The sequence below is a fragment of the Bidens hawaiensis genome, unplaced genomic scaffold (genome assembly GCF_021521415.1).
Source record: "Bidens hawaiensis isolate Kalapana, Puna unplaced genomic scaffold, B.hawaiensis_p1.1 tig00038653_1, whole genome shotgun sequence".
Classification (NCBI taxonomy): domain Eukaryota; kingdom Viridiplantae; phylum Streptophyta; class Magnoliopsida; order Asterales; family Asteraceae; genus Bidens; species Bidens hawaiensis.
The window spans coordinates 46,546-71,871 of record NW_027505571.1 but is presented as its reverse complement, the minus strand read 5'-3'; the positions used below and the strand labels follow the sequence as shown (position 1 = coordinate 71,871).

At 32.4% G+C, this 25,326-nt stretch overlaps 3 protein-coding genes and 1 pseudogene across 4 annotated transcripts; 2 read left to right on the top strand and 2 right to left on the bottom strand.

The window, feature by feature from the left end:
- Positions 1–1,892: 1,892 nt before the first annotated feature.
- LOC143614015 (salutaridine reductase-like) lies at positions 1,893–5,402 on the top strand (annotated as a pseudogene). Its single transcript, XR_013150225.1, has 5 exons — positions 1,893–1,969; positions 3,697–3,940; positions 4,036–4,110; positions 4,656–4,844; positions 4,936–5,402. The product of XR_013150225.1 is annotated as a salutaridine reductase-like (transcript).
- Positions 5,403–5,642: 240 nt separating this feature from the next.
- LOC143614014 (putative LRR receptor-like serine/threonine-protein kinase At1g63430) lies at positions 5,643–10,720 on the bottom strand. Its single transcript, XM_077087572.1, has 13 exons — positions 10,464–10,720; positions 9,720–9,852; positions 9,565–9,636; positions 9,334–9,477; positions 9,092–9,241; positions 8,888–9,004; positions 8,563–8,627; positions 8,215–8,469; positions 7,931–8,136; positions 7,718–7,850; positions 6,933–7,090; positions 6,632–6,847; positions 5,643–6,028 (listed from the first exon to the last, which is right to left on the bottom strand). Exons 1-13 carry the CDS (start codon positions 10,546–10,548, stop codon positions 5,783–5,785), a joined length of 1,980 nt encoding a protein of 659 aa, XP_076943687.1. The 5' UTR covers positions 10,549–10,720; the 3' UTR covers positions 5,643–5,782.
- A 5,310-nt stretch (positions 10,721–16,030) lies between these two features.
- LOC143614018 (protein LURP-one-related 4-like) lies at positions 16,031–17,004 on the top strand. The gene is made up of 3 exons (XM_077087574.1): positions 16,031–16,369; positions 16,549–16,776; positions 16,870–17,004. Exons 1-3 carry the CDS (start codon positions 16,142–16,144, stop codon positions 17,002–17,004), a joined length of 591 nt encoding a protein of 196 aa, XP_076943689.1. The 5' UTR covers positions 16,031–16,141.
- A 2,204-nt stretch (positions 17,005–19,208) lies between these two features.
- LOC143614017 (uncharacterized) lies at positions 19,209–24,199 on the bottom strand. The gene is made up of 8 exons (XM_077087573.1): positions 24,024–24,199; positions 22,848–23,048; positions 22,611–22,733; positions 22,485–22,513; positions 22,346–22,415; positions 20,457–22,271; positions 20,008–20,145; positions 19,209–19,518 (listed from the first exon to the last, which is right to left on the bottom strand). The coding sequence occupies exons 1-8, from the start codon at positions 24,099–24,101 to the stop codon at positions 19,276–19,278; spliced, it is 2,697 nt and encodes an 898-aa protein (XP_076943688.1). The 5' UTR covers positions 24,102–24,199; the 3' UTR covers positions 19,209–19,275.
- Between the last annotated feature and the right edge of the window lie 1,127 nt (positions 24,200–25,326).

The following is a 25,326-nucleotide window of genomic DNA, read 5'->3' as shown; positions in this document are numbered from 1 at the left end:
ATCGGTCAACTTTTGCAAAACATCAGGAAAAATGTATAATGGGAGAATATAACATATAAAGAACAGAGGTGAATTAGCAATGTTCATGTCTCTGGGTGGCATAGTCTAGTCTCATGTCCGAAAACGTTATTTGCACTACTGAATATGTGCGACCAACAACCACATGCACACAAGAAGTAAAATTTATGTTATAACAAAAAAGCAGCATCCTATTTCTGTAGCACAAAATTGTAGGACACTTATTTTATACCACGAAGAGATCTGCACGGTCCAAGCCCATCTGAAATCATACTGCCTAGAAGAAACACTTGTCTATGTTGTTTATTTGGAAGTTCCTATTTCTTCTGCATTAATAATTATAAGAACAATACAGAAACCATGAATGAAAGGAGATTAATGTTGCTATTACCACTTCAAACAACAAAAGAATGAGTTTACCTTTTAAACTTTCTCATATGCGAAACAACGTCGTTTTTTCATTTCTTTCCGAGAAAAGCTTCCATTCTGTTTTTTCTACGAATAACCTCTCCTGTTGAACCATAAATGAGAGATCTTTAACCGCAAATATTAAAGGAAGAAAAATAGATACGCAAATCGGTCATGCAACTTTCAGGTCTTGAAATTAATCCAGATTAGTTTTAACTGGTTTCTGATTTGTAGGATGAAACACAATGAGATTCACCACCGGTGCGTTCTTTACGAAACACGTAACACCGTGTTTTATTGAGTCATCTACATAGCATCTGATATTATGCTTCAAGCTTTATATAATATACATTTCACAATTAATTATTAAAACTAATGTGATAAACAAAAAGAACATAACTTATTGGATATGTCCAATCCCTGGTTTAAACAAGGTGAGGGGGAGATAAGAATGATCGATATTTGTTTTGAAGAAACTGCAGGATGCTATCTATATTAATGTTTGTTAACGGACTTTCTTGAATGCTCGCTGGTAATATATAATAACATACTCATCACATGCTGAAAATAGAATAAGAACAATAATCCAAGTGGTCAATTCTTCTATTTTTTTTTAATTAAACTATTCATATATTAAAGCACTAGCTTTTGAACCCGTGTATTACACGGGTTTTGTCAAATGATAAATATAAATAAGATCTGTTATTTCAAATGTGATTCTCAAAATACTTGTAAATTAATTTAATGTAGACTTAATGAAAAAAACAAATATGGTTCATGAAAAGTACTAAAATAGCGTTATTTTGGAAACACCACGTGTTGAATTGCAAGAAATTTAAAAAAAAATGTATTAAAGTTGTGTAGTTGGTCAAACCTTAGGTATGAAAATGGCATTTGATTCAATAATGAATATAATCCACACTATGTTATAACCCATTTAACAAAATGGTTTTCACTCATAACCTATAAATAGCTAGAATGAATGAGATTGAAGATTAGGAATTAGATGAATGTGGGCTTGACACTTAAGATTCAACATTTTCTTTTATTAATATTTTAAGATAAGATGCATAACCCGTCTATTAAAAACTTGTTTATCTTAAAATATAACATATAAAGAAAAAAAATCTTCTAAAAATATTCTTCATCCTTCCATCATTTCAGTTCTTTAATCGTAAATTATAAAATATTGCTACATTAGCTATTTATATATGAAAATCTATTATTTAACCTTTATCAAATTATTATGAGCGGATAAAAACATGAAATATTATAAAACAAGTATTTGTGAGTAAAAAATCATCCAAATAAAAAACAAATTTATATCCAGAAGAAACCAAATTGATGTTAGGTGGCCTCTAGTAACATTTAATTCAACTATTTAAAAAAAAAAAAGAAAAAACAAATCAGCCAATAATTGATTTAAAAAGGCAGGCTGTAATTGACTTATCTTCAACTTATGTTTCTTTTCCTCTCCAAGTAGAATCAGATTGATTATGGCATCAGTAGCTGAGAAGACGAGTCTTACTTCAACTGAGCAAAGGTAATGGTTTCTTTAACAACATCCTTTGTTTAAAATGGATAGCGGGGCACAGCTTGTTGTGCGTTTGACTTCAATATGTATGTAATGCTAATGTTAAACAATATAAATTTTAATCATCTAAATATGAAGTGTTTACATCAAGACAGAGTACAAACGGGTAACAAGCTGCCCCACACAAGTAGGCAGGGCTCTCACTTTAATCCGAAAACCAACACAAGAAACCCAAACCCGAAAAAAGGCTAATTAGAACCGAAGTAATTCGGGTTGGTTCCTGGGTTTGAACTCTAGGTTTCGGGCCAACCTGAAAAACGCGAATAAACTTTTAGTTTTAAAACGGTATGTATTTTTAGGTATTATATGCTAAGTCTTAGCCGCTGACGTTATCAGAATTTAGTCCAAATCGACTGTTTTCATTCCACATATTATGAATTGATAGTTTATTGTTTATTAATGTTTCAATTTATGACTAAAAGCAACTATAATCCAACACCTTAATCACGGCATACTGAAGATGATTATGTCGGTCTGGTTTATTATGGCCGAACTTTATAAAATGTTACTCTTTTTAGGATGTTTTATTTTTTTTTATTTTCGTTTTGTTATTGGTTTATTTACATTACTAGTAAAGAAGAATACCTTGCATTTAAATTTAGCAACACGGTTTTTTTTATAGGATACTCGAAACCCGAAAAAACCCAAACCCGAAGAAACCGTGAGAGGTTTGGGTTGGGTTTCGGGTATGGATTTAAAACTTTGAAACCCGAATAACCCGACCTGAAAATCCGAACCCCGAAGAACACCCCTAGCCGCAAGCCATTTTTGAATAGCAAAACCCAATCTTTTAAATGTTGGATATCAAGCTAGCTTAAAGAAAATGAAACTGTGAATACTTGAGTGATTTGTATGGAAGAAAAATGAAAGATGAATATTCAAAAGATGAAATCTATATTTAGTAATGAAAACAAAGAAAAGCACGCATTATTCTATAAACTTGAGGGCTATAAATAGCCTTACAGAAAAGTAAAGTAAAACACAAAAGTAGCAACAAAATACTAGTCATCCTAAAGAACCGGTACAATCCATAACCCACTCCTCTATTGTTCACTTTCTCCAACTGTTTGAGATATGGTCAATCTTGAACACCAATTCTCATTAATAAATTATTAAATGCTTTAGACTTCAATATCCAGCCATGCAACACCGACGTGATACTTTGAAGCCAAGCTTATTCCATGCAAATTCAAATAATGACATGAACAAAACCAATTAAACCTAACATTAAACACTACATCGATAGATCTTGGACTCGGCTAAGTAGCCCCACAACTTCAGGTGTGAGGAAACCAAAAGTGTCAAATGCGAACGGTATAAATACATATTTGTTGTCAAGACATGCATGCCTTCTCATGTTTAGTCACCTTGCATGAACCAACTTTTAGAGCGGTCTGTCCTTCCGTGAAACCACTACTCCATGCGCCCACCAAAGGAAAAACCCATGTTAGATCCACACACACATGTTTCCCTCTACTCCATTCAAAGACCAAAATGTCAGCCGGGAAATGTTTGAATGAATATAAAAAAACGTCAGCCTTCTCATGTTCAATCACCTTATTGATGTTTGAATATAAAAATTAAAAAAAAAATCCCATTTATGATTATCTTTGTTACATGCATGATGACACACCTTGTCACTAGCTTGATCTTTCTTTCCTTTTGTTTTGATTCAGGGTGGCAGTTGTGACAGGCGGAAACAAAGGTATCGGGCTAGAGATATGTCGTCAGTTGGCCTCAAACGGCATCAAAGTTGTACTAACCGCTAGAAATGAGAGTCGGGGTTTAGAAGCTACCAAAAAGCTAAACGAGTCTGGGCTCGTGGATGTTGTTTTTCATCAACTTGATGTTAAAGATCCATCGAGTATCGATAGATTAACCAAGTTCGTCGAATCTCAATTCAAGAAAGTCGATGTCTTGGTAATGTGTTAGTGACAACACTCACACTTGCACACACCATTGAATAATGTGTTGATGTTGTGATATTGTATAAGATATATTTTTCTAACATGCAGGTGAATAATGCTGGAGAAAATGGAATAAAAATAAATTTTGATAAATTTAAAATTTACAAAGATGGAGGAGGAAATGTAAGTACATATACTTCCATAACTTTTTATTTTTTTCAGTTAGATGTGATTTTTAACAGAGTGAACTGCGGTTTTCGTTCATGTGGTTTGTCCAAATCTGTGGTTTTAGTCCAGTAGTTTCAAATTTGCGATTTCCGTCCCTGTGGTTTCATTTCACTTGCAATTAAATCTGAATTTACTAATCCCGTTAAGTCTGGTCGTTAAACCCATCAGCGTGCCCTTCACGTGAGGGGTAGTTTTGTCCTTTTTCCCCCCAAATACACTCAGCCCCTCACATGAGGGGGCTTGCGAGTTAGGGCTGGGGTTTTGGGGAGAAAAAGGACAAAATTGCCCCTAACGTGAGGCGCACGCTAATGGGTTTAACAACCAGACTTAATAGGGTTATGAATTCAGGTTTAATTGCAAGTGAAATGAAACCACATGGACGAAAATCATAAATTTGAAACTATTTGACTAAAACCGCAGATTTAGACAAACCAAATGGACAAAAACCGCAGTTTACTCTTTTTAATATATTTATGAGTATCATATATATGGTTTGGCAGAAGGAAGTGTTGGATGAAACCCCAGATGTTATAAACAGGATGATGGATCAACCTTATAACTTAGGAGGAGAGTGTATTAAGATAAATTATTATGGACTTAAAGCAGTAATAGAAGCATTTCTCCCGCTTCTTCAACTCTCGAACTCACCAAGAATCGTTAATATTTCTTCGAATTGTGGAGAGCTACGCGTAAGTCATTCAAACTCGTTCAAAAACTTAAAATGAATGGTTTTAGATACAACATCGAAAATTTACTTTCGTCATTTCCTCTTGCTTTAAGTGGATCAGCAATGAGACGGTGAAAGCTGAGTTGTCAGATATCGATAACCTTACTGAAGAAAAGATTGATGGGATCATTCAATGGTTTTTGAAGGACTTCAAGGCCAATAAGTTGTCAGAGAACGGTTGGCCGTTACTACTCGCTGCTTATTCGGTTTCAAAAGCTTCGGTTAATGCTTACACAAGACTCTTGGCAAGAAAGTTTCAGAATATTCTTGTGAACTCTGTGCATCCAGGCTGTCAAAACCGAGTTCACAGGTCACACGGGACACTTGACTACAGAAGAAGGCGCCAAAGCTCCTGTAATGGTTTCCTTGTTACCTGACGACGGTCCTTCTGGGGTCTACTTCAGTCAAATGGAAATAGCGTCGTTTTGATCTATCGTACTATATATGATGTCATGCTACTCGTGTTTGGATTTGCTTGCCTTGGAATGTTTCTTCGTGAAATCGACTTTTATATGTATCTAGCAGCGGTTGCATGTATGTCATCTCATCAGCTAATAAAGATTTTATGCATGAGTTTTTTACTATTACAATTCTATATAACAATAAATATACGAGTCATGATACACCAGTCAACCCACCAATCCGACACGACAGAGACCCCAATGACCAATCACACTCAACACATAAAACATTTCCTATTAAAAAGTATGGATTAAATCAAATCATTCATCTCGGTAACCATGAATCGGTTACAAAACAAGATTTGCCAGTAGCAACTCACTAGAATTTACAAGAACTCATCAAAATATCAAGAAAGCAAGAATCTTTAATCCAATGCTAATCACATAGTATATACTGATCAGTAGAATTTACAGTTTTTGTTAGATATCATGACTCGGGTCAAGACGAAAGCACCAGCTCAGCCCAGGCTAGCGACGAGGCCTTGAGATCTGACGAGACCGTGGTGTCCAGTTTGCTTTCCAACATTGCACACAGTTCTTGCATGCTTACTTCATCTCCATCCCTTATGTCAATGCAACTTTTGACAACCTCGCGTATCACTTCAAGGTCTTCGTCTCTCAAATGTTTAAGCGCAGGATCCACAACCGATGCCATGCTCTCCGATTCTTCAAGATACTCTTTTGCCTGTTCAAAATTTTAAAAAAATTTCATTATATCAAGAAAATAACTGATTTTTTAGAAAAACAGCAAAGATATGATTTTTAATTTTTATTGTTAAAGTGGCAAAGATATGATTTTATTTAAAAAAACAACAGTGTTTTGACCCGTACCCAACTTGCATTACCCGCCCATTTTGCCACCTCCGCACGCTACTCACTAAAATATAATTATTATTTCTTAGATCATTCATCATATCAAGAAAATAACTGATTTTTTTTAAAAAAACAGCAAAGATCTTATTTTTATTATAAATGTGAAAAAGATATGATTTTATTTAAAAAACAACAGTGTTTTGACCCATTACCCAACTTGCATTGCCCGCCCATTTTGCCACCTCCGCACGCTACTCGCTAAAATATAATTATTATTTCTTAGATCATTTCATTATATCAAGAAAATAACTGATTTTTAAAAAAACAGCAAAGATATGATTTTTATTGTTATAGTGGCAAAGATATGATTTTATTTATAAAACAACAGTGTTTTGACCCGTTACCCAACTTGCATTACCAGCCGATTTTGCCACCTCTGCCCGCTACTCGCTAAAACATAATTATTATTTCTTACCCAGTCTACCAAGAATCCCCTGTCTTTGCATATTGGAGGCCGCCCGCTAACAATTTCCAATAGCAGAACACCAAATGCATATATGTTACCCTGAACATCCAAGTGTCGGGCTGCTAACGAGCTAGGTTGAACAGATATCACGCCTTCATTGTTTATATTGCTAGAGGTGTTCTCTGAGCTTGTAAGAATACTTTTACAACTTTCAAAGTCAACAAGCTGCAAAAATCAAGAAAATATAAATGTAATACACATTCTAAGTGTTATGCAAATTTTATTTTTGAAAAAGGTTTAAAGGTGGTACCTTTGGTGAGAAATCTTCTGTGAGATATACCGAGCTAGAGTTTAACTCGGATATAGTAAATGGAGGGTCGATTTCGGTGTGAAGATACTTTAGACCTTTAGCGATTCCTAAAACAATCAGCATTCGTCGTGTCCAACTTAGTTGACACTCTTCTTCACCTACATTAAAGCAAAGTATTTGATAATATTTCTCTACAACAAACGATAAATCTTGAATCGTAAACATGACCGTTGGGCTGATTTAGGTTATGTTTTATCTTTAACGGGTCAAACAGATAAGACGAAAAAAAAATAGTTTAAAGGTCAAATGGGACCAACTCAAAGTGTAGTTTAGCACATAAACCCTCACAGTCACCTTTCTAGAAAATTATATTATTTTTCAAATAATATGATGTTAAATTACATTTTTCGTCCTTTATATGTATACCAACTTGCAAGTTCCATCCTTAAAACTATAGAAATTACAAAAAATCATCCTTTATTTCAAAAGTTGTAACAAATTAACTCCTTTCCGCTAACTGGTGTTAAAATTCTATTAGCTTTCTAACAAAATGACTATTTCGACCTCATAACTAAAGAGCGAAATGCGTAGTTTTCACAAGTTGAAAAGCATTTCATGCTTTAGTTATAAGGGCAAAATAGTCATTTTTGTAAAAAGATAACAGATATTTAACACCAGTTAGTGGAAAGAACGTAGTATGTTACAACTTACAACTTTACATATAATGACCCGCCAGCAACCACTTGGCCCGCTATTTGCCGCCACTAATAAAGAGATAGACTTACAATGCAGGTGATCAGATAGTGTCCCATTAGATGCATATTCAAAGACCAACATCCTTGTAAATGGGACACCTTCAACACAATATCCAAGCAATTTCCCTACATTTTCATGATTTAGCCTAGCCAAATCAGCCACCTGATAAAAAAAAATACAAACTTGATCAAAAAGACCAAATCTTGAAAACACCTATAAAAATTCAAGATTCTTGGCATCACCTCTTGTTGAAAATAGGGCTCAAGATAGCTCATCCGGCGTTCTTCTCGGTTGCAAAGAGAAATAACCGCGATTTCGGGCCCACCTTTCATGTTTCCTTTGTAAACTACACTATCCGGTGATGACAAGATAATGTTGCTAAAATCCTCACATGCAACTTCAAGTAACTGTCGGCTGTATCTCGTCACATCCTTTAGCATATCAGTGTCTGCACACCGGAAAAAATAATTCAATTTTATATTCAGTTGATATAAAATAATGTTTTTCATAAACCAAGCTTCCTCACCAACAAAGATTTCCATATGATCTTTTTCGGTTTTCGGCTTCTTCCAAGTAATGATACTCGGTGAGTTGACTTTCAACCTGTAAGCGGCTGTGGCAAGAGCCGCAAGGAAGATGGACCCCACCATCACTCCAGTCACTACTTCAAGAGTTAAAATCCATGCGGGCTTTGATGCATGCGGGACGGGCTTTTGTTTATCTTGAACAGGATGGTGTTTCGTGTCTTCTGACTTTAGAGGTTTAGCTGGAGAAGCAACACCTGCATACAAGAAACTCTTTATAGTTTAGTGTGACATGACACCGGTTTTAAACATATAATATATCGGCCCGTCTGCTTTTTACTAAAACATACCACATTGTTCAGGAGCCCTCGGTGTGATATCTTTGTGTTTTATGCAGTTCCCTTGAAAGCTGGCCCTAAAAGAAATAACAAAATAAAATGAACAAAAACACAAGCAGAGGTCACAAAACGGTCCGTTTTAATGAATTGAGTAGCGGGTCAGAACAGGTTTGGCTTCGTTGGTTGACCCGTAAACATTTTTCTTCCATTTTTTATATTTGAATTTGTAAGCAACAAAAATATGTTTCAAACAGTTTTCAACTCACTGACCCCTATTTCCCATTTAGCTAAATATTTTTGTTTGGCCCGTTAGAGATAAGCGCATAAAGAAATGTACCTCGGAAGATATTCCAAGCATTTAGGTATACTGCCAACAAGGTAGTTGAACGAAAAATCAGCAACTTTTAAGGGAGACGCGTGACAGAAACCTAGAACATCTGTATTTGGTACATACCTGGACCAAAACAATCAAAACATTTATAAAAAAATGAAATATATATAACTTAAATACCAGAAAACAGTTAAAATGTTTATAACTTACGTTCCAGTCGTTGCAGAAGCATAATCTGTAATATTAGCACCGGGAACAATTCCTTGCAGTTTATTTCGGTCCAACCGAAGCTCTTGAAGGTTCTTAAGATTTCCAAGCTCCGAAGGCAAATTTCCGGTCAATCCATTAGATTGCAAGTTTCTATCAATACAAAACAAGATTTAAAAAACTATAAAAAGCCTATTTTTTTTAAATCTTGAAATGATGAAATTCGGATGTGAAACAAGACTTACATTTTCACAATGCTAACAAGATTACCGATTTCATGTGGAATCGGTCCGGATAACTGGTTTCCCCCTAAATCTAACACTTTTAAGTGCTTTAGCAATCCAATATCTTTAGGTATTGGACCAAGAAGATTGTTCCCATGTAAAATCCTGCAATCATGACCATTTCATGATTAAATTCTACTAATTTTATATTATATTCTTAAAAGTAAAGTAAGATGTCTATCAAAAACTTACAGTTCGCGTAAGAACGATAACGAAAACAGTTCCTCAGAAATGAATCCCTTTATCAAACAGCCAGAAATGTTACTGCAACACAAGATTAAAAACCTTATTACTTTCATTGCATACATCATTTTTAAATGTATATTTAAATTAATAAAATTCCTTACATTTTTGTAACATGATCCTCAGAGCAAGATACACCAACCCAATGACAAGGATATGAATCCAGATCATTCCAGTTTGATAAAACCAGTTTTGGGTCATCAAAGATACCTTCTTTAAACACTGTTAATGCATGAACTGCAATATAAAGAATATCAAGAAAGTGTATAACTTTAAGGGTTTTTAATATAAATGTATAATCTTTATTTACAAATTTACAAATTATTGTTTCTCTTGCTAAACCCTACAAAAAGATAGCAAGAAAGTGTTTTAACTTTAAGGGTTTTAATATAAATGTGTCATATTTATTTACAATTATTAGTTTCTTACGAAACCCTATAAAATCAAGATCATCCCATCTTTCAATTTCTTTGCAAACCATTCAATATCTTTGAAAAACAAAAAAATTAACACTGTAGATATCAGAAAGTGTAAAACTTTAAGGGTTTTTAATACAAATGTGTAATATTTATTTACAAATTATTAGTTTCTTAATAAACCCTACAACAATTAAACCTTCCCCTGTTTCAATTTCTTCAAAAACCATTAAAGACCTTCAAGAAACACAAAATAAAAAAGGCATCAAGAAAATGTTAAACTTAAGGGTTTTTAATATAAATATCTAATATTTATTTACAATTATTAATTTCTCACTAAACCCTACAAAATCAAGATCATCCCCTGTTTCAGTTTCTTCAAAACCCATTCAAAATCTTTAAAAAACACAAAATTAAAAGAAAATTGAATACCTTCTGTGGGTTCAACAGCATCAATGGCAGCAAGAAACAATCCCAAAGTAACCCAAATCAGTTGAAATTGAATCAATTGTTTCATTTTCTTGAAAACCCACAAAAACCCAGAATCAAGAAACAGAGGATTTACTGAAAGTAAGAATCTTTCAGTGTAAAAATGTAAAATGATAGTTGAAAAGTGAAATTAAGATGATTTAATCAACACCCAGTTGACTAAAACTTGATCAAGGGTTTCAAGAAAATTATTATTATTATTATTACAGAGGAATATAGAATTGAAAACAGAGTAAAATTGGAATGTTTGAATTTTGTTTTGTTTTGTGATTGATGAAAAAAAAAGATATTATTAAATTGGCGGTGTTTTGGATGTTTTGAATATTAATATTAATATATTGAGAAATGAGAAATTTACCTAAATTCATTTAACTTAACCGTGTTTATTTTTTAAGTTTCACGCGTATTACCTAAATGCATTTGACCTGTGGACCAGACCGACTTCGATATGATTACTTGGTTGGGTTTGGCTCGTTTGCGGTTACAGAGGTGTGCATGGTTGGTTAACCGAAATCCTAACCGAAGTTATTGGTTAATTTATTTTATTAGCCGATTGGTTTTCGTTTAATCCGTTCGGTTTATTTGGTGATTTTGTCGTTTTCGGTTTGGTGATGTTAATAAGCAAAACTAAACTTGGGCTAAAAGTTTGTTTAAAAATACCTAAAACGAGACATATAAATATATGATGTGAAGTTGTGAACGTATAAATACATGAAGTGGATGTATAAAACATGAAATACACATTTTTTTTTAGTATTTAGATATCCATATTCGAAATTTTGGATACCCGAATTTCAGATGCGGATTTTGATATTAGAATTCCATATCCAAAATTTTTCGTATATCCGAATTATTTAAACACCCTTAACTTGCATCCCTAAAACTCGCTACTCACTAATTTTTAATCTTATATTTTCAATTTAAACGGTTTTCTCTCTTTCTTCGTTCAACTCATTCTTTAAACGGTTTTCTCACTTTCTTCGTTCACTCACAACAATGTATTCGTTCACTCACAACAATGCCAATGTGAAATCTCAAATGCAATCTTGATATTCATTTATATTTCTAGTATTGACATAAAAATAACTAACAAGTATGAAGATGTGATTTTTTATTTAGTGGTTTGTAATTTGTAAAAAGGTTTTGGAGAATAAATTTTTGTATCGTAGACAGAAACCATTGTGAGTGCGGTGGTTAGATATGCTTTATAGATAATAGGTTAACTTTAATAACATTTTATTTAATTAATTACTTACCACAATACCTAAGTTATGAATATTAAAAACCAATTATAATCTTGAAGAACCAAATTTCTTAATATTATTATCATTACTTTTAGTATTAAATAGTTATGAATAAATGAATAAAATACCTAAACTTGTTGAATTGTACTTGCTCCCATTATTACTTGAGATTCATCTAGATTACAATTACAACATGTCTATAGTCATATCATTTATTGTTTTTCTGAAACAATATGTAACTTCACAGTTTATCAATTCAACTTGTTAGCTCGTTTCAAAGAACCCGACAACCAAACAAAGGGAAGATGCGCTTTTACTCGATTTTATCCTATTTAGATTGGTTCGTTAAAAACCAATCTATTCATTTGTGTAGTTCATGTGTTTGTTAAAATCCAATCAGTTAGTTTCACCTGTATTTAGGTTCACGGACAAAGATTTGTTGGAACTTCATAAACCTATGGACATGAGCAAAATTGAGAAGGAGGCTTTTCATGGGATCGTGATTATCACTTGTTGAAGTATTTGGAAAGCGATAAAGGAAAAGGTTTGTGAAGGTAAACAGGTGAAGATCAAAGAGATTATACCGGAGATAAAGTCAAGGGTTTTTTTTTTTGGTGTATAAGTATAGAACTAAAAATAGATATGTAGATCGGTCGAAATAGCGTAAATTTCCTTTCAAAGTAGTTATTTTCTTGGAGAAAGTGGTTTGTTAGCCCAGAAGCAAGATGGGCTCAATAGTCCAAACTCCAAAGTAGCAACATTTAAGTTGAGCTATAAGCTTACAACAGCCCACAGGCCCAGACGTGTAAGTTTATTGTCAATTAATTATTATCAAATTATTGGCAAACCGAAAAGGCGAAAATAAACAATCCCATCTTTTGTTTATTAGCTGATAATAATCAGATATTTAAAAATCTTTGCCAACGGTTCAGCCCCTCGACTATTTTTCTCTCAATGGACCTCCGTTAAAAAACACTTAACGCCGTTAAGTTTTTTTCCGAATTCAAAGTGATGTTTTAGGACTTTTGATCAGTCGACTAATGTTAAACTTATCTCGAAACGGTGGTCCAAATGATAAAAGGTGTTTCAATTCAAACACTACGTATAAATGTATGCTTTATTAATAAAATATTTAGTTTCCTTATTGTTCTCAAACACTACGTATAAATGTATTATATGGTTATCTACAATTCTCTGGAGTCTGGAGCACACCTAAAACAAATAAACTTTAAATAGTTACATTTTTTTTTTGAACGGCGGATATTATATAAAGCACCGACTAGCAAGAAACTAGCCGGGCAAAAAACAAGGAAAATTACATGAATAAAAGTGAAGTACGTAACCTCATCAAATTAGCTTTACACTTGCTCTTTCTACTCGAATACCAAAGCAAAGTGAAGTACGTAACCTCATCAAACAACAACGCATCCTTCATACGTCTTTTCAAGAAAACGGTATCATTTCGAAGCTTCCAAATTGCCCACCAAGCAACATATATAATCACACCCACAATTTCTTTCTTGGGTACGCTTAAAGCCAAGTTCTCAACCCACTCCATGAGATCAGTTGGGAATCGCAAATTACAATACTATAGTGTATGGTAGTTTTAAATAGACATGATAGTTTTACAAATTACAATACTAGAGTGTATGTACAAACACTATACTTTTTAAGTTTCAATTATATTAATGATAATATTAAGTATTGTGTTAATTAAAATCAATTTGAAAGTCAACTTCATTGTTTGGTTTCGGTCCAACAAAGAGAGCCGTTGAAAAGTTTTGTGTGTTGGAACCACCTCTAAAACATCAAAAACATGTGTTCCTATAAATAAATGTTATGTTACCGGGAGAAGTGAATTTCCTCTCTTCATTTGATTCTTTTCAAGAATATATGTATGTTTTACCGACTCGTCTTTAAATTTTATTCCGTTATAGTTTTGAACTAGAACAATTATTATTATTTTAGTTCAAAACAATATCATATAGTAGTTACTCTAATGCTTCTTAAGAGTTACGTCTCTCATATTAAAAGTTTTTGTACGTAATTTCACCCTTCTATGTGTGTGTACTTTAATAGAATGAAAACTTTAACCAGAAAATCATATGAACTTTTTTATCTTTCACTACATATGATTGTCTTATGATTTAACAAAGAGGTACGTATTAATTGCCAAGTTTTATAGAATTGTTTCACAAAATATAACATCTAGAGATTTAAAAGAGGTTAGGTATAGAAATTATGCCATGCAATCTGAGTTCATTGTATTTGAAATATGAAATCCATATATTATAATAAAAAGAAGTCTAATGAAATAGTAATTCATAGTTTGATAATAAATGTATGAATACGGATCTAGCATAGGTTGAGGGGTAATCCACGCTACTCGTCAAATTTTTTGGCGAAGTATATTTTTAGTACAAAATTTGTCTTCTATATTTATGTACCGGCTCCCTGAACAAAATTGTTTTACTCTGCGTTATCCCACAACTTTTCTTCTAGATCCGTCATTGAAGTGTATGATTTGTGTATATGTATTGATGATTCATGCATGGCCCATGCAGTAGACATTGTTTAACGTTGGTGCCTAAAGTGTTACATGAAAGGTCACTTGTAATAGAGGTGTTCCCTTGTATCAAAAGACATGAAAATCTAGTAAAAGCACTTCATATTCTATGCACATATATACATATGAAACCAAAACTTTGCAATTGTATAGTCAAATTCAGATATTATATTACTCTTTACATTAATGATGACAAGTCATATTGTCGATCTAAAGAGTTATACATTCATATATATATTTGAATTTATTTTGTAGGGTCAAGTTATTCTAAAAAAAAATAAGAAGAATGAGAAGGATTTGTAAAAAAAAATAATAATAATAAAAAAAAACCTCGAAAAAAATAATAAAAAAGTAATAAAAAAATCATAACTCAAATTTTAATGCAAAGACAAAAATGTAAAAACACAAAAATGTTTTCGTCGTCTTCCTCATTCTAAAAGAGAGAGAGAAAGAGAGAGAGAGAGAGAATGTTGAGTGAAAAAGATCATTGTATCTTTTTGCTTATTATTGTATTTTATGTTTATTTTCGTCATTAATTGTGTCTTTTATTCTTGATATTGTGTTATATTAATTAACATTGTGTCATATTTTGTTTGGTATTGTGTTATATTTTGCGATCTATTGTGTTTTTTCTTTTTTTTGTTTATCATCGTGTTTGTTCATTTTCGGCATTGTGTCTTTTTTCTCCGCATTGTGTCTTTTCGTGCTTTTTTTTTTGGAACGGGAATGACGGAGGAAACATCTTGGTTTTTAAATTTTTTTTCGTTTTTTATTTATATATTGAGTTATGATTTTTTATTTTTTTATTTTTTGAATTCTTTTTGAAGGTTTTTTGTGTGACCATAAATCCTTCTCACACCTCTCATTTTTGTCTCACTTTGCATTTTAACTTTACTCTCATTTTGTGTTTAAAATCAAGCTATATATACCATCTTATTTATTTTAACTGGGCCTTAATATATTAGTTCTTTCGTTTGTACAATTATCAATATATTTAGAATGATCATATTATAATTGTTATAAACTAACTTTGAGAGGCGTTTATACATAAAATTAAATAATTTATTAATACACATAAGATATGTATGCATAGATATATATTTTTAGATATATAAATCACTTATTAGAAGTTATAATATGATATCATTAGACATGTATCCTAACAAGTCCTCTTGGAAGGATAAGCATCCCACCAAACATAAATTAAGCATAATAAGATGATGTAAACACTCACTCTCCACAATTAAATAGATTATTAAGCCCCTCCTTTATCTCCAGGGTATTAAAATATGTTAACATTGTCATGTACAAACAACTAGCTTAAAAAAACAAATAGAAGCAACTAGCTTCAAATAAAACAAATGCGTGACATTATAGGGGCAGATAAAGTCTATACACCACCCCGAGCATTATAAGAGCGCAATAGGAATGATGTTTATACGTGTCTTGAAGTAATAATAATTAAAAAAGCAATTAAGAAAAATTAACCATTATGCATGACATTATAGATAATTGTTCATGAAATAAAAATCAAATATAGTACAAAGTTGAATTTAGCATAGAATATAATGATAACTGCCAGACTACTAACAAAAATATCTAGAAAATATCAAAAACTAATAAGTTTGATTTCAAACTCAATTTTCTAAAATATTCTCTATTATATATTTATTTAAACTAAAAAGTGCAAGTTAAATGTTGTCAATTTTATATTATTAATAGTTGAAGCCCATCACTATGTATTTCTAAAAATTATATTTATATGGGATGCTACATGATGCTTACATGAAATACCTAATTCTCTTCCTAAAATGGCTAAAATACATCCTTGTGTACCTTCTTCATCTTCTTCCTGTTCAACCCAAAGAGAAACATATACCATATGGATGAAATCACTTGTGCTAAACTCAAACGGGTATACGGTTTACAATTCCAATGGAGAAGTCGTTTTTCGTATAGATAATTACGATAGCAAGTGTAGAAGTGAAGTTTATTTGATGGATCTTCGTGGAAACATTGTATGCACAATACTTCGGAAGGTACATTCGAATTTATGATTATTAACTTAATTTCAATTTCAATTGTTGAATATGATCGCTTAGAATCGTGACATATTGCTTTCATTATGTATTATTAAGAATGTTTATTTAATACGAATTAGGGTTTTATTTAAGTGATATTGAAACCAAATGACTTTGTTTTCCAAACCATGTTATAGAAACTATTGCGATCCGGGCTATGGGATTGTTACAATGATAAAGATTCTTGCAAACCATGGTTTAAAGTTGGAAAAAGTTTAGGCTTTTTCACTCACGACTTGGTTTATGATGTTTTGATTGGAACTAACGGAGCACAAAGTATAAGTAGCATGAATCATAGAATTGAAGGATCGATTCATAACTTTGAGTTCAAGATAGTTGATGGTGAAGGACAAATTATGGCCGTGGTGAGACTTGATTAATTAAAATTTTAAGTTTACACGTGTCACGCTTTGTTTCTATATTATAAATAATAATAGGTTTACATTTTCGTGATGCAGATACAAAGAAAACTATCATTTTCAGGCGTTGCTTTAGGTGAAGATGTTTTGTGTGTGATCATTGAGCCACATGTAGATCACATATTCGTAATGGCTTTAGTAGCGATACTTGGATTAATTTGTCACAAAATGTAGATGATAGTTTGTCAAAAGGAATACACGTACGTGTAAACTAACCAAAGGGGGGCTCGCTTACTAATAACATGTCATGTGACACTAGTAAAATTTCCTTAATGTGTTATGAAGTATCTGATACTTGTATTTTATATCTTATATCTATGTATCCAACATTTGAGTGATCGTGATTTAATAATCTGTTATCCTATCCGTATATTGTTAACACGGTTTAATTCTATTATCTATATGTACGTTTTTTATTAATATCAAAATCAAAGTTTGCTACATGAATGATGAAACTCATTCTGGTTTTATTCGTAGTCCATTTTGTTCGTCGGTTATCCATTCAAATTGTGAACAGTTGCATGCAATAAGTTTATATTTATATTTTTATATTATGGATTATTATATCATCAAAAGTACTTTTAAGAGACAAAAAAGTGTGCATGACGTGGGTGCACCTCCCTTATATGAATATGTGAAGTTGTTTGTTTTAATTTTTAAATGTGTTCTTGCTCCATAATTTAGTATTTTATTGGATAAATAGTTATTTAATATTTTATTAGATAAATAGTTGTTTATAACAATACTCTAATAGGAAGGGGAAATACCTAAAAATCTAATATTTTCACAAACTTATTTGTTGACATCCTTACATTAACACATGCACTAATAACACCTCCCAATAATAACCAATGCTATAATAGCTACTAACCATCTAAATTCTTTCAACCTTCATACATTTGAATAGGGTTTTATCTTCTAAACGTATAAATAACTATAGTAATTTTTATTGCTTTATAAATTTTAAGTAGAGTAATTACGTCATAAAAAATGAAGCGCTGTAATAATAATTACCCTTGTATTAGTGTAATACTCGAGTCATTTATACGCTTTCTCATGTTAAACCGGGAAAAAAGGTGTAATAATGATAATAAAAAAAGGATGGAAACCCCAAACTAACCAAACTTAAAAAGAAAAAAAGAATTTTGTTCTCTCTTTTATCATGCATTCATGTGTCTCTTTCAAACAGGAGATTGCTTCTGGGCCCAATCACAAATTAAAAAAACAATCTCTACTGAAAAAGGAGACTTGTTTTGACCCACAATAATGTTAACTTGCTAACTTAATAGCAAGTTATTACTTATTACAACTTAATAGCAAACAAGGTAAGAAACCATTGTATGAGTTGAATAAAAGAAATATTAAATAGCTAGTAACAAACTATTAAGGATTATAAAATGATATTTATGAGTTGAATAGAGTTTAGTGAGTCGTGCATAGTAATTTTTGACCCCTAAAATCCAAAGCTTTGTTTTTAGTAGGATAGATTTTGTTATTCAAAATGTAACTGACTGATTGTGGCTCAACTTGTTGCCCGTTTACCTGCCACTTTATTTTAATTGTTTGAATGTTTTTAAAACAAAATCGACAATCTGTCAGTTTTCGTTACGGTACCGGAACTAAAACAAAATGTGGTGAGTCTACACGAATTCAGCCGGTTTTCGTCACGCTCGTTACGGTACTGTAACTAAAACAAAACAAAGAAAATTAAAACAAAAACCAAATTAGCATTCGATTGGTCCCCAAGCGTTGTCGGTCCTGGGCATTGCGGCACTAAGTCGACACGAATTCAGTCGGATACAATTACGTTCGCTACGGTACTGGAACTAAAACAAAAAAAAACGATAAAACCCGACCGTTGACAGTCCCAGAAGTTACGGAAGCAAGTCGACACGAATAACCGTTTAAAAATCACATTTAAAACAAAACAAAAAAGGTAGCGAATTAGCTGCCGCCAAGTGGACCAATGAGGTTATTTGCGGCGCCAAACTTAAAATTTATTCTATATAAATAAATATGATAATGTAGAGAGAAACAAAAAAAGTCATTTCACATTGTTACTGAACCTAGTTTTACAAACTTCTAAAGTTCAAAAATAATAATAATAAAGAAAAACAAACACATATCACTAAAATACCCTTTACAAAGTGAAGGACAATTACAAGCTTGCAACTGCAGCCTTATCAAACAAGCAAGGTATTATTGCAACTTTCACAGGCTTTTTAGCTCCATGCCTTTTTATATCAACTTGTACTCAATCAAGATTCAAGAGCATACCACTTTTCAAGCACGAAGTACAACAACACACCCTTAAACAATCTAATGTTAAAAAAAAAAAGACTTATAATTATTGAGACTCTTAGCATGCTAATCTTAATCTGCAGGGTAAAAAACCATTTATACCAATTTACATATTATTATTTTTATTATTTAGCATGATGCCAATTATCTTTGTACCATCAACTTTGCATTCTTGAGGTTTCTAAGACTCATTACAAGTTGTTGTCTTTCACCTTCTACTTCTGCAAACTTTAGGCTTATTTCTGAATATCTTTCTTGCATCTCCTTTAATTCTACTTCCATGCACTTGTTTTTATTTAATAGTTCCGTTACGTCTGGTGGCGCCTTAAACGTTTGTTCATCTCCGTCTAGTTCAATGGCAGGGCTTGGATTTTGAGCTGTAGATACCTGTGATTGAAGATGATTAATCATTCGTGTCGTATAAAGATAGTTGCAGGCATTTGCATTTGAAAAAAAATCAATATTTTGAAACTTTTATCATAAACTAGGGGTGTGCATGAAAGCGAAATAAACCGATCCGAAACTGAAAAAACCGAAAAATCCAAACTGAAATAACCGAACTGAAACAAAAAAGAGGCTTCCAAACCGAACTTATAGATTTTAATTTTTATTTTAAATTTTAAGTAATTTAGAATAATTTACGTTTAACTTAAATATTTTAACCCAAATGTATAATAATCAATTAGTTTTTAAGTGACAAGAAAATTTTGGCCCAAATTCGTTATTATTGGCCAACTTTCTTTTTCGGCCCAAAATCTTCAAGTCCAAAAGGCAAAACCGAAACCAAACAGAATCCAAACCAAAAACTCAAAAACCAACATTTCGGTTTTTGGTTCAGTTTTAGCCCAAAACCGAGCCGACCCATTAAAAGGTTACCTGTGGATTCTCAATGTTTTGATCAAGAACCGCTACTCGTCTCTCCAAGTCTTCAATTTTACGCTTAAGATCTTTTTCTTTCTCCAAAAATAAAGCTTCAGCGCGCTCTAATGCTATTTCCTTGAGATTTATTTGATTCTGGTTATAACAAAATTTCAAAATTAGCCAAAGTATACACAATTTCAACCCGCTTACTTATGAACGGGTTCACAGCTTGATTTGAAGTTGCTTCTACATTAAAATAAAGAAAAGCTAAAAATGGGTGCGGGTCAAATCAGTCAAACAGGGTTGAAAGTCATCTAAAGTCTACTTTTTTTAATGCATACAACCCCTAAATCGATTTATATTGTTATTGTAATAATATCTTTTATAACTATAACTAATGTAGTAATTATTACACTAATATAACAATGGAATAAAAATTGTGAGACATGAGTTAGAAAATGCACCTCAAGCAGTTTGACTTTGTCTTTCATACCGTTGACCTCTTTCGGGCTGCGAGAAACAGTGGCAGTTTTATTACTATTATTATTATTATTATTATTATTATTATTATTATTATTTTTATTTCTTGGCATTGTTTTGCTTCCTTCCTTGACCCTTTTCTCAATACTAACAATAGCTTCATCTTTCTTCTTGAGGTCACCTTTTAACTGAAAAGACTGTTTTTTCAAATTTTCGTTCTCTAACTCGTTCTCCTTACAAAACTGTTTCATGTCATTACATCTTGACTTTAGCCTCTCTATCTCTATTTGCAGCCTCTCAACTTCATTATCTTTCTCACTTTTAACCTTTTTCAAATCCCTAAACTCGTTCTCTAAACTCTCGAGTTCCACCTTCACTAAACGAATCTCGGTTTCACGCTCGCTTAATTCACCATCAAGATCCTCTATCATGGCATTGTAACTTGCTTTTTGATGTGTTAACTCTTGTGATAAGTTTTCAACCTGGTTTGAAAGATCAGCCACTTTGTCTTCGTATTGGCTCCCGAGATGGTCAAACTCTTGTTTGACTTTCTTGAGTATCTCTTCAAGGTGTTTTTTCTCTATCCTGAGTTGAACGGCTTCATCCATCGCTTTCATAGCTGCGTTTTCGTTTCCACGAAAAGCCGATGTCATTTGTATCGATAACTTTCTGAACTCTTCTTGAAGTTTGCCAGCTGTACTAGCATTTTGAAGTTTGACTTTTCTTAAAGTCTCCTCCGCTTGAATAGCTCGTTGTTCTTGCTCGACTTTAGCACGGATTAAATCTTCCGTATCCACCTCAAACCTCTCGGCTTGTTTACTTAACTCTTCTTCCAAATTCTTGACTTGTGTTTCCATTTCTTGAATTGAACTACATTTTGATTTGAGCTCGTTGTGTAAGTTTTCAATCTTGGATTCGAGCTCGTTTACAGTGGCGTAAGATGTCGAACATTCATATTGCATCTTTAACTGTCCCTGAAGTTGACTTTGTTCCAGTTTGTAAGACAGGTCATGGTTTTCCTGCTTTAAAATCTCGTAATCTAGAGCGATATGCTCCATTTGCGTTTCAAGCTCGTCTTTGTCTCGTTTGTATAATTCTATTTCGTTATAAAGATCGATTATCTTTTGCTCTTGTAGATATGCATCTTTCATGCCAGTATGTTGTTTAACTATGTCTTCTAACGCCTTTTGATCTTCGTCATCGCTCTCGGGTTTAGCGTTGACTTCTTGACATTTTGACTTTGACGTTGACCTTGACTCGAGCATCTCTTCTAAGTCCCGAACCGCAAGAATCAACTCCGCGTTTGACTCTTGTGTTTTCTGAAGCTGTAACCGGAGATTGGAATTCAAATCCTTTTCATAATTCAGTTCCTGTCTCAGCTCGTCCACGAGAGCCAACGAATCCCCTCCCTCGGTCAACAACTTACTATTGACTTTTACTTTCATCTTTTCACACTCTTCCTTAAGTGCAACCACTTCTTTTGAAAGATCCTGACTTCTTTTGCTCTCTTTAACAATCTGTTTCCGAAGGGTTTGAATCTCCATCTCCGATACCTCAGTCTGCCGAGCTAAAATGACTAATTCGCCCTTGAGTTTTTTTATGACACCATCTGGAGACCCCTCTTCATCTGTACTTAACTCATGAACTGAACCATCTAACCAATCCCGTTTAGTGCTCTTACATTCGGGTTCCCATGGTGTATCGAGTCCCGAGCTGCTATCGGAACCTGAAAGTGTGATGTCGGATACACTCGATGCACCATGATCTCTGCTAATGTTATCGGTTGACACCACGTGATCCTGTTTAAAGATATAATCACACATAACATAATTTTTCTAAATATTAAAATTTAGTAGGGTGATATGAGGCTTACTTCTTCTATATCACCATTACTTAAATGAACCTTATTATCTTCATCCACATTTTCACTTTCATTAACCTCACTGTAACAGTTTTACGGTTATATGTTAAACGACATCATGAAATGATTAAAATTTAAAATCCATGTTTACCTTTGATCTTGCACTCGTTGAATTGATACCTAGTTTAGCGTTAAACAAACATATACAACCGTTAAACATGAACGATTAAACGAACAATCCACCGACAAATATTAACAAAATGATAAAAGGACTCACATGCAATACACTTGAGGATTTTGCATACTTGAGAGGCAGAGAAAGAGAAGCAGCCTTTGCAGCCTCACTATACTTCGAAAAATCAAGTGACGTTTCGCCAACAACTCCGAAAACCGAAGTACCCTGCAAAAAAATAAATAAATAAATAAAATAAAAAATTAATGCATAACATTATAACTAATATCCAATCAAGAATATTCAAGATTCTTGATTAGGAAGCATGAACACAATTCATACCGTTGCTACAATAAACCGATATATTTTCTCGTTGATCTTTCCAGTTTTGTGATCTTGTGTGAGTTTCGCAGTTTCAAAATGTGGTTTTTCCCAGTAACAACTTCCATCTTTAACTTTTGTTTTCTCTAATCTTGCAGTTGGCTTACCAGCATCACTAGGTATCACAGCTATTGTTAATGCATCTCCTCCAATTGCAGCTAACTTCATATACAAAAACAATAATCATATTACATTATTATGGTTTGTACTTTGTACATTAACATATCTAAAGATCTTGACCTAGTGAAAAATTAGCACCTATAGTGAAAAAATTACATTTTTTTCTTTTTTGGAAATAATATGAAAAATTAATTATATAAATTAGTTACTCTTAGAAGGAGAATGCCTACTAATACATATTAAATCGAACTGAAACAAAAACCAACAGTTTGGTTTAATATTTTTGTAAAAACCGAACTTTGGTTTTGCATGTACTAAAAAAAGAAAAAACCTAACCGAATTTCCAGATTTTCATTGTTTATTTTTTACTAAGGAGTTTATAAAAATGTAATAAATATGTAAATCAAATATTATCACAAATGTACAACAATCAGTTAGTCATTAATTAACAAACTGATTTAGGCCTAAATTCATTATTCGGGGCTTTATTTTCAAACTCAAATGGCAAAACCGAAACTAACCCAAGTTTCGGTTTTGCCAATTTCCAAACTCGAGTTTCGGTTTTCGGTTTAACTTTAACCCAAAACCGACCCAAAGTGAATCGTGCACACCCCTATACAATTCAAACTGACACAAAAACCTACGGGTTGGTTTTATATTTTTGTAAAAACCTAACTTTGGTTTTGCATGTACTAAAAAAAAGAAAAAACCAAACAGAATTTCCAGATTTGCATTTTTTTTATTTAAGCACTTTTTAAGAATGTAACTCAAATATTTCAGCACAAATATATAACAACAAATTAGTTATTAATAACAAAACAATCTAGCCCAAAATTCATTATTTCGGCCAAAATTTTCAAACTCAAATGACAAAACCGAAACCAACCCAAGTTTCGGTTTTCGGTTTAATTTTAACCCAAAACCGAACTGTGCACACCTCTAAATTCCTCTATTACTCGTTTCATAACACCTTATAAGCACTATTTTGGGGACAAATGATATCCTCCATATACTCACCTGAGTTGCATGAAACTGCAACTTGAACACAGCTTTGATCTTGTTCTTGTCACTCCTCCATCTAGCAGACTTGAACATTGTATCTCTATATATCTCACTATCACTCTAAGTATATAAAGCTGACATTTTTATGTGTTAAAAGTTAAAGAAAGAAAGTTTGTGCATTGAAGAACTTGTGAATGTATTTATGAATAAGGGGCTTGAAAGCTCACAAGAACACAAGGCAGATCTATAAAAGATCTTCAGTTTCTCTCTCTGGGTTGACATATTTATTAATAATATTAATAATTAATTAATATTTTTTTAGTTAGTAAATAAATTGGAGTGTTTGACAATTGACATTGTGCATCTACAGTTTGTTGGAAATAAAAAATAATAAAAGTTTTGTTATTAAATATTTGCTTCAATGCTTCATTTGTAGACCAAATAAGAAAGAAAAAGGGGAAGCTTCTCTTTTATATTTTTATTATTATATATGTCATATAATATAAAGAATCATATTGTTTTTTTTTATCATATAATAAATAATGATTTACATTTTGTAGTTATAGCATATAATTCATAATTTTATAAATTCAATATATAAGATTATAATATTTAGATTTAATAAAGTGGTGTCTTATAGTTACAGAGAATAAATAAAAAGAAAATGAGGATAGTATACATAATTAGAACCTTTTTTTTCTTAATGTGTCAATTTTTTATTTCTTTCTCATCTTTCAGATAACGATATAACGAATATCAAGAAGAAGGCCACGAGTGTGGGGATCTCTAACTTAGACGGAGGCAACAAGAGGAAGAGATCACCTCATGAATTAATTGGCATTGGAACTGATGTGGAGGTAGCGTTAGAGAGTGGCTTCCAAGTCGATGTTATGGAGATCTTCACGCAACAGTGAAGAGCAGTGACCAACTTCTAACTCGCACTAGTATCTTCTCACCGATTAAATAGCAAAACTTTTTCTCTAGATATATATTTGTAATTCTTTAATTAAAATTGGTTTGTTTGTTTGTTTTTTTCTTTTATAATTAGTAGCATATAATTGTTTGCATTTTGAAATTGACTACACTTTTTTACCCGAGAATCTTAATGAATTTTTTAATTTTTTTTGGTTAAATAAATAATATCAAAATTCAAATTTTGTTGGCTAAAATTCGGTTTAGATGTTAAAAAGAACATTAGTTTCGTTCTATTGAAGGATAATTAAATCCAATAAATTCTCATTGAATGGTATGCAGAACACTAAAGTGGCATTTTATTGCAAGAATAAACAAGTTAAAGATGGAAGAAACAAAGTCAAGA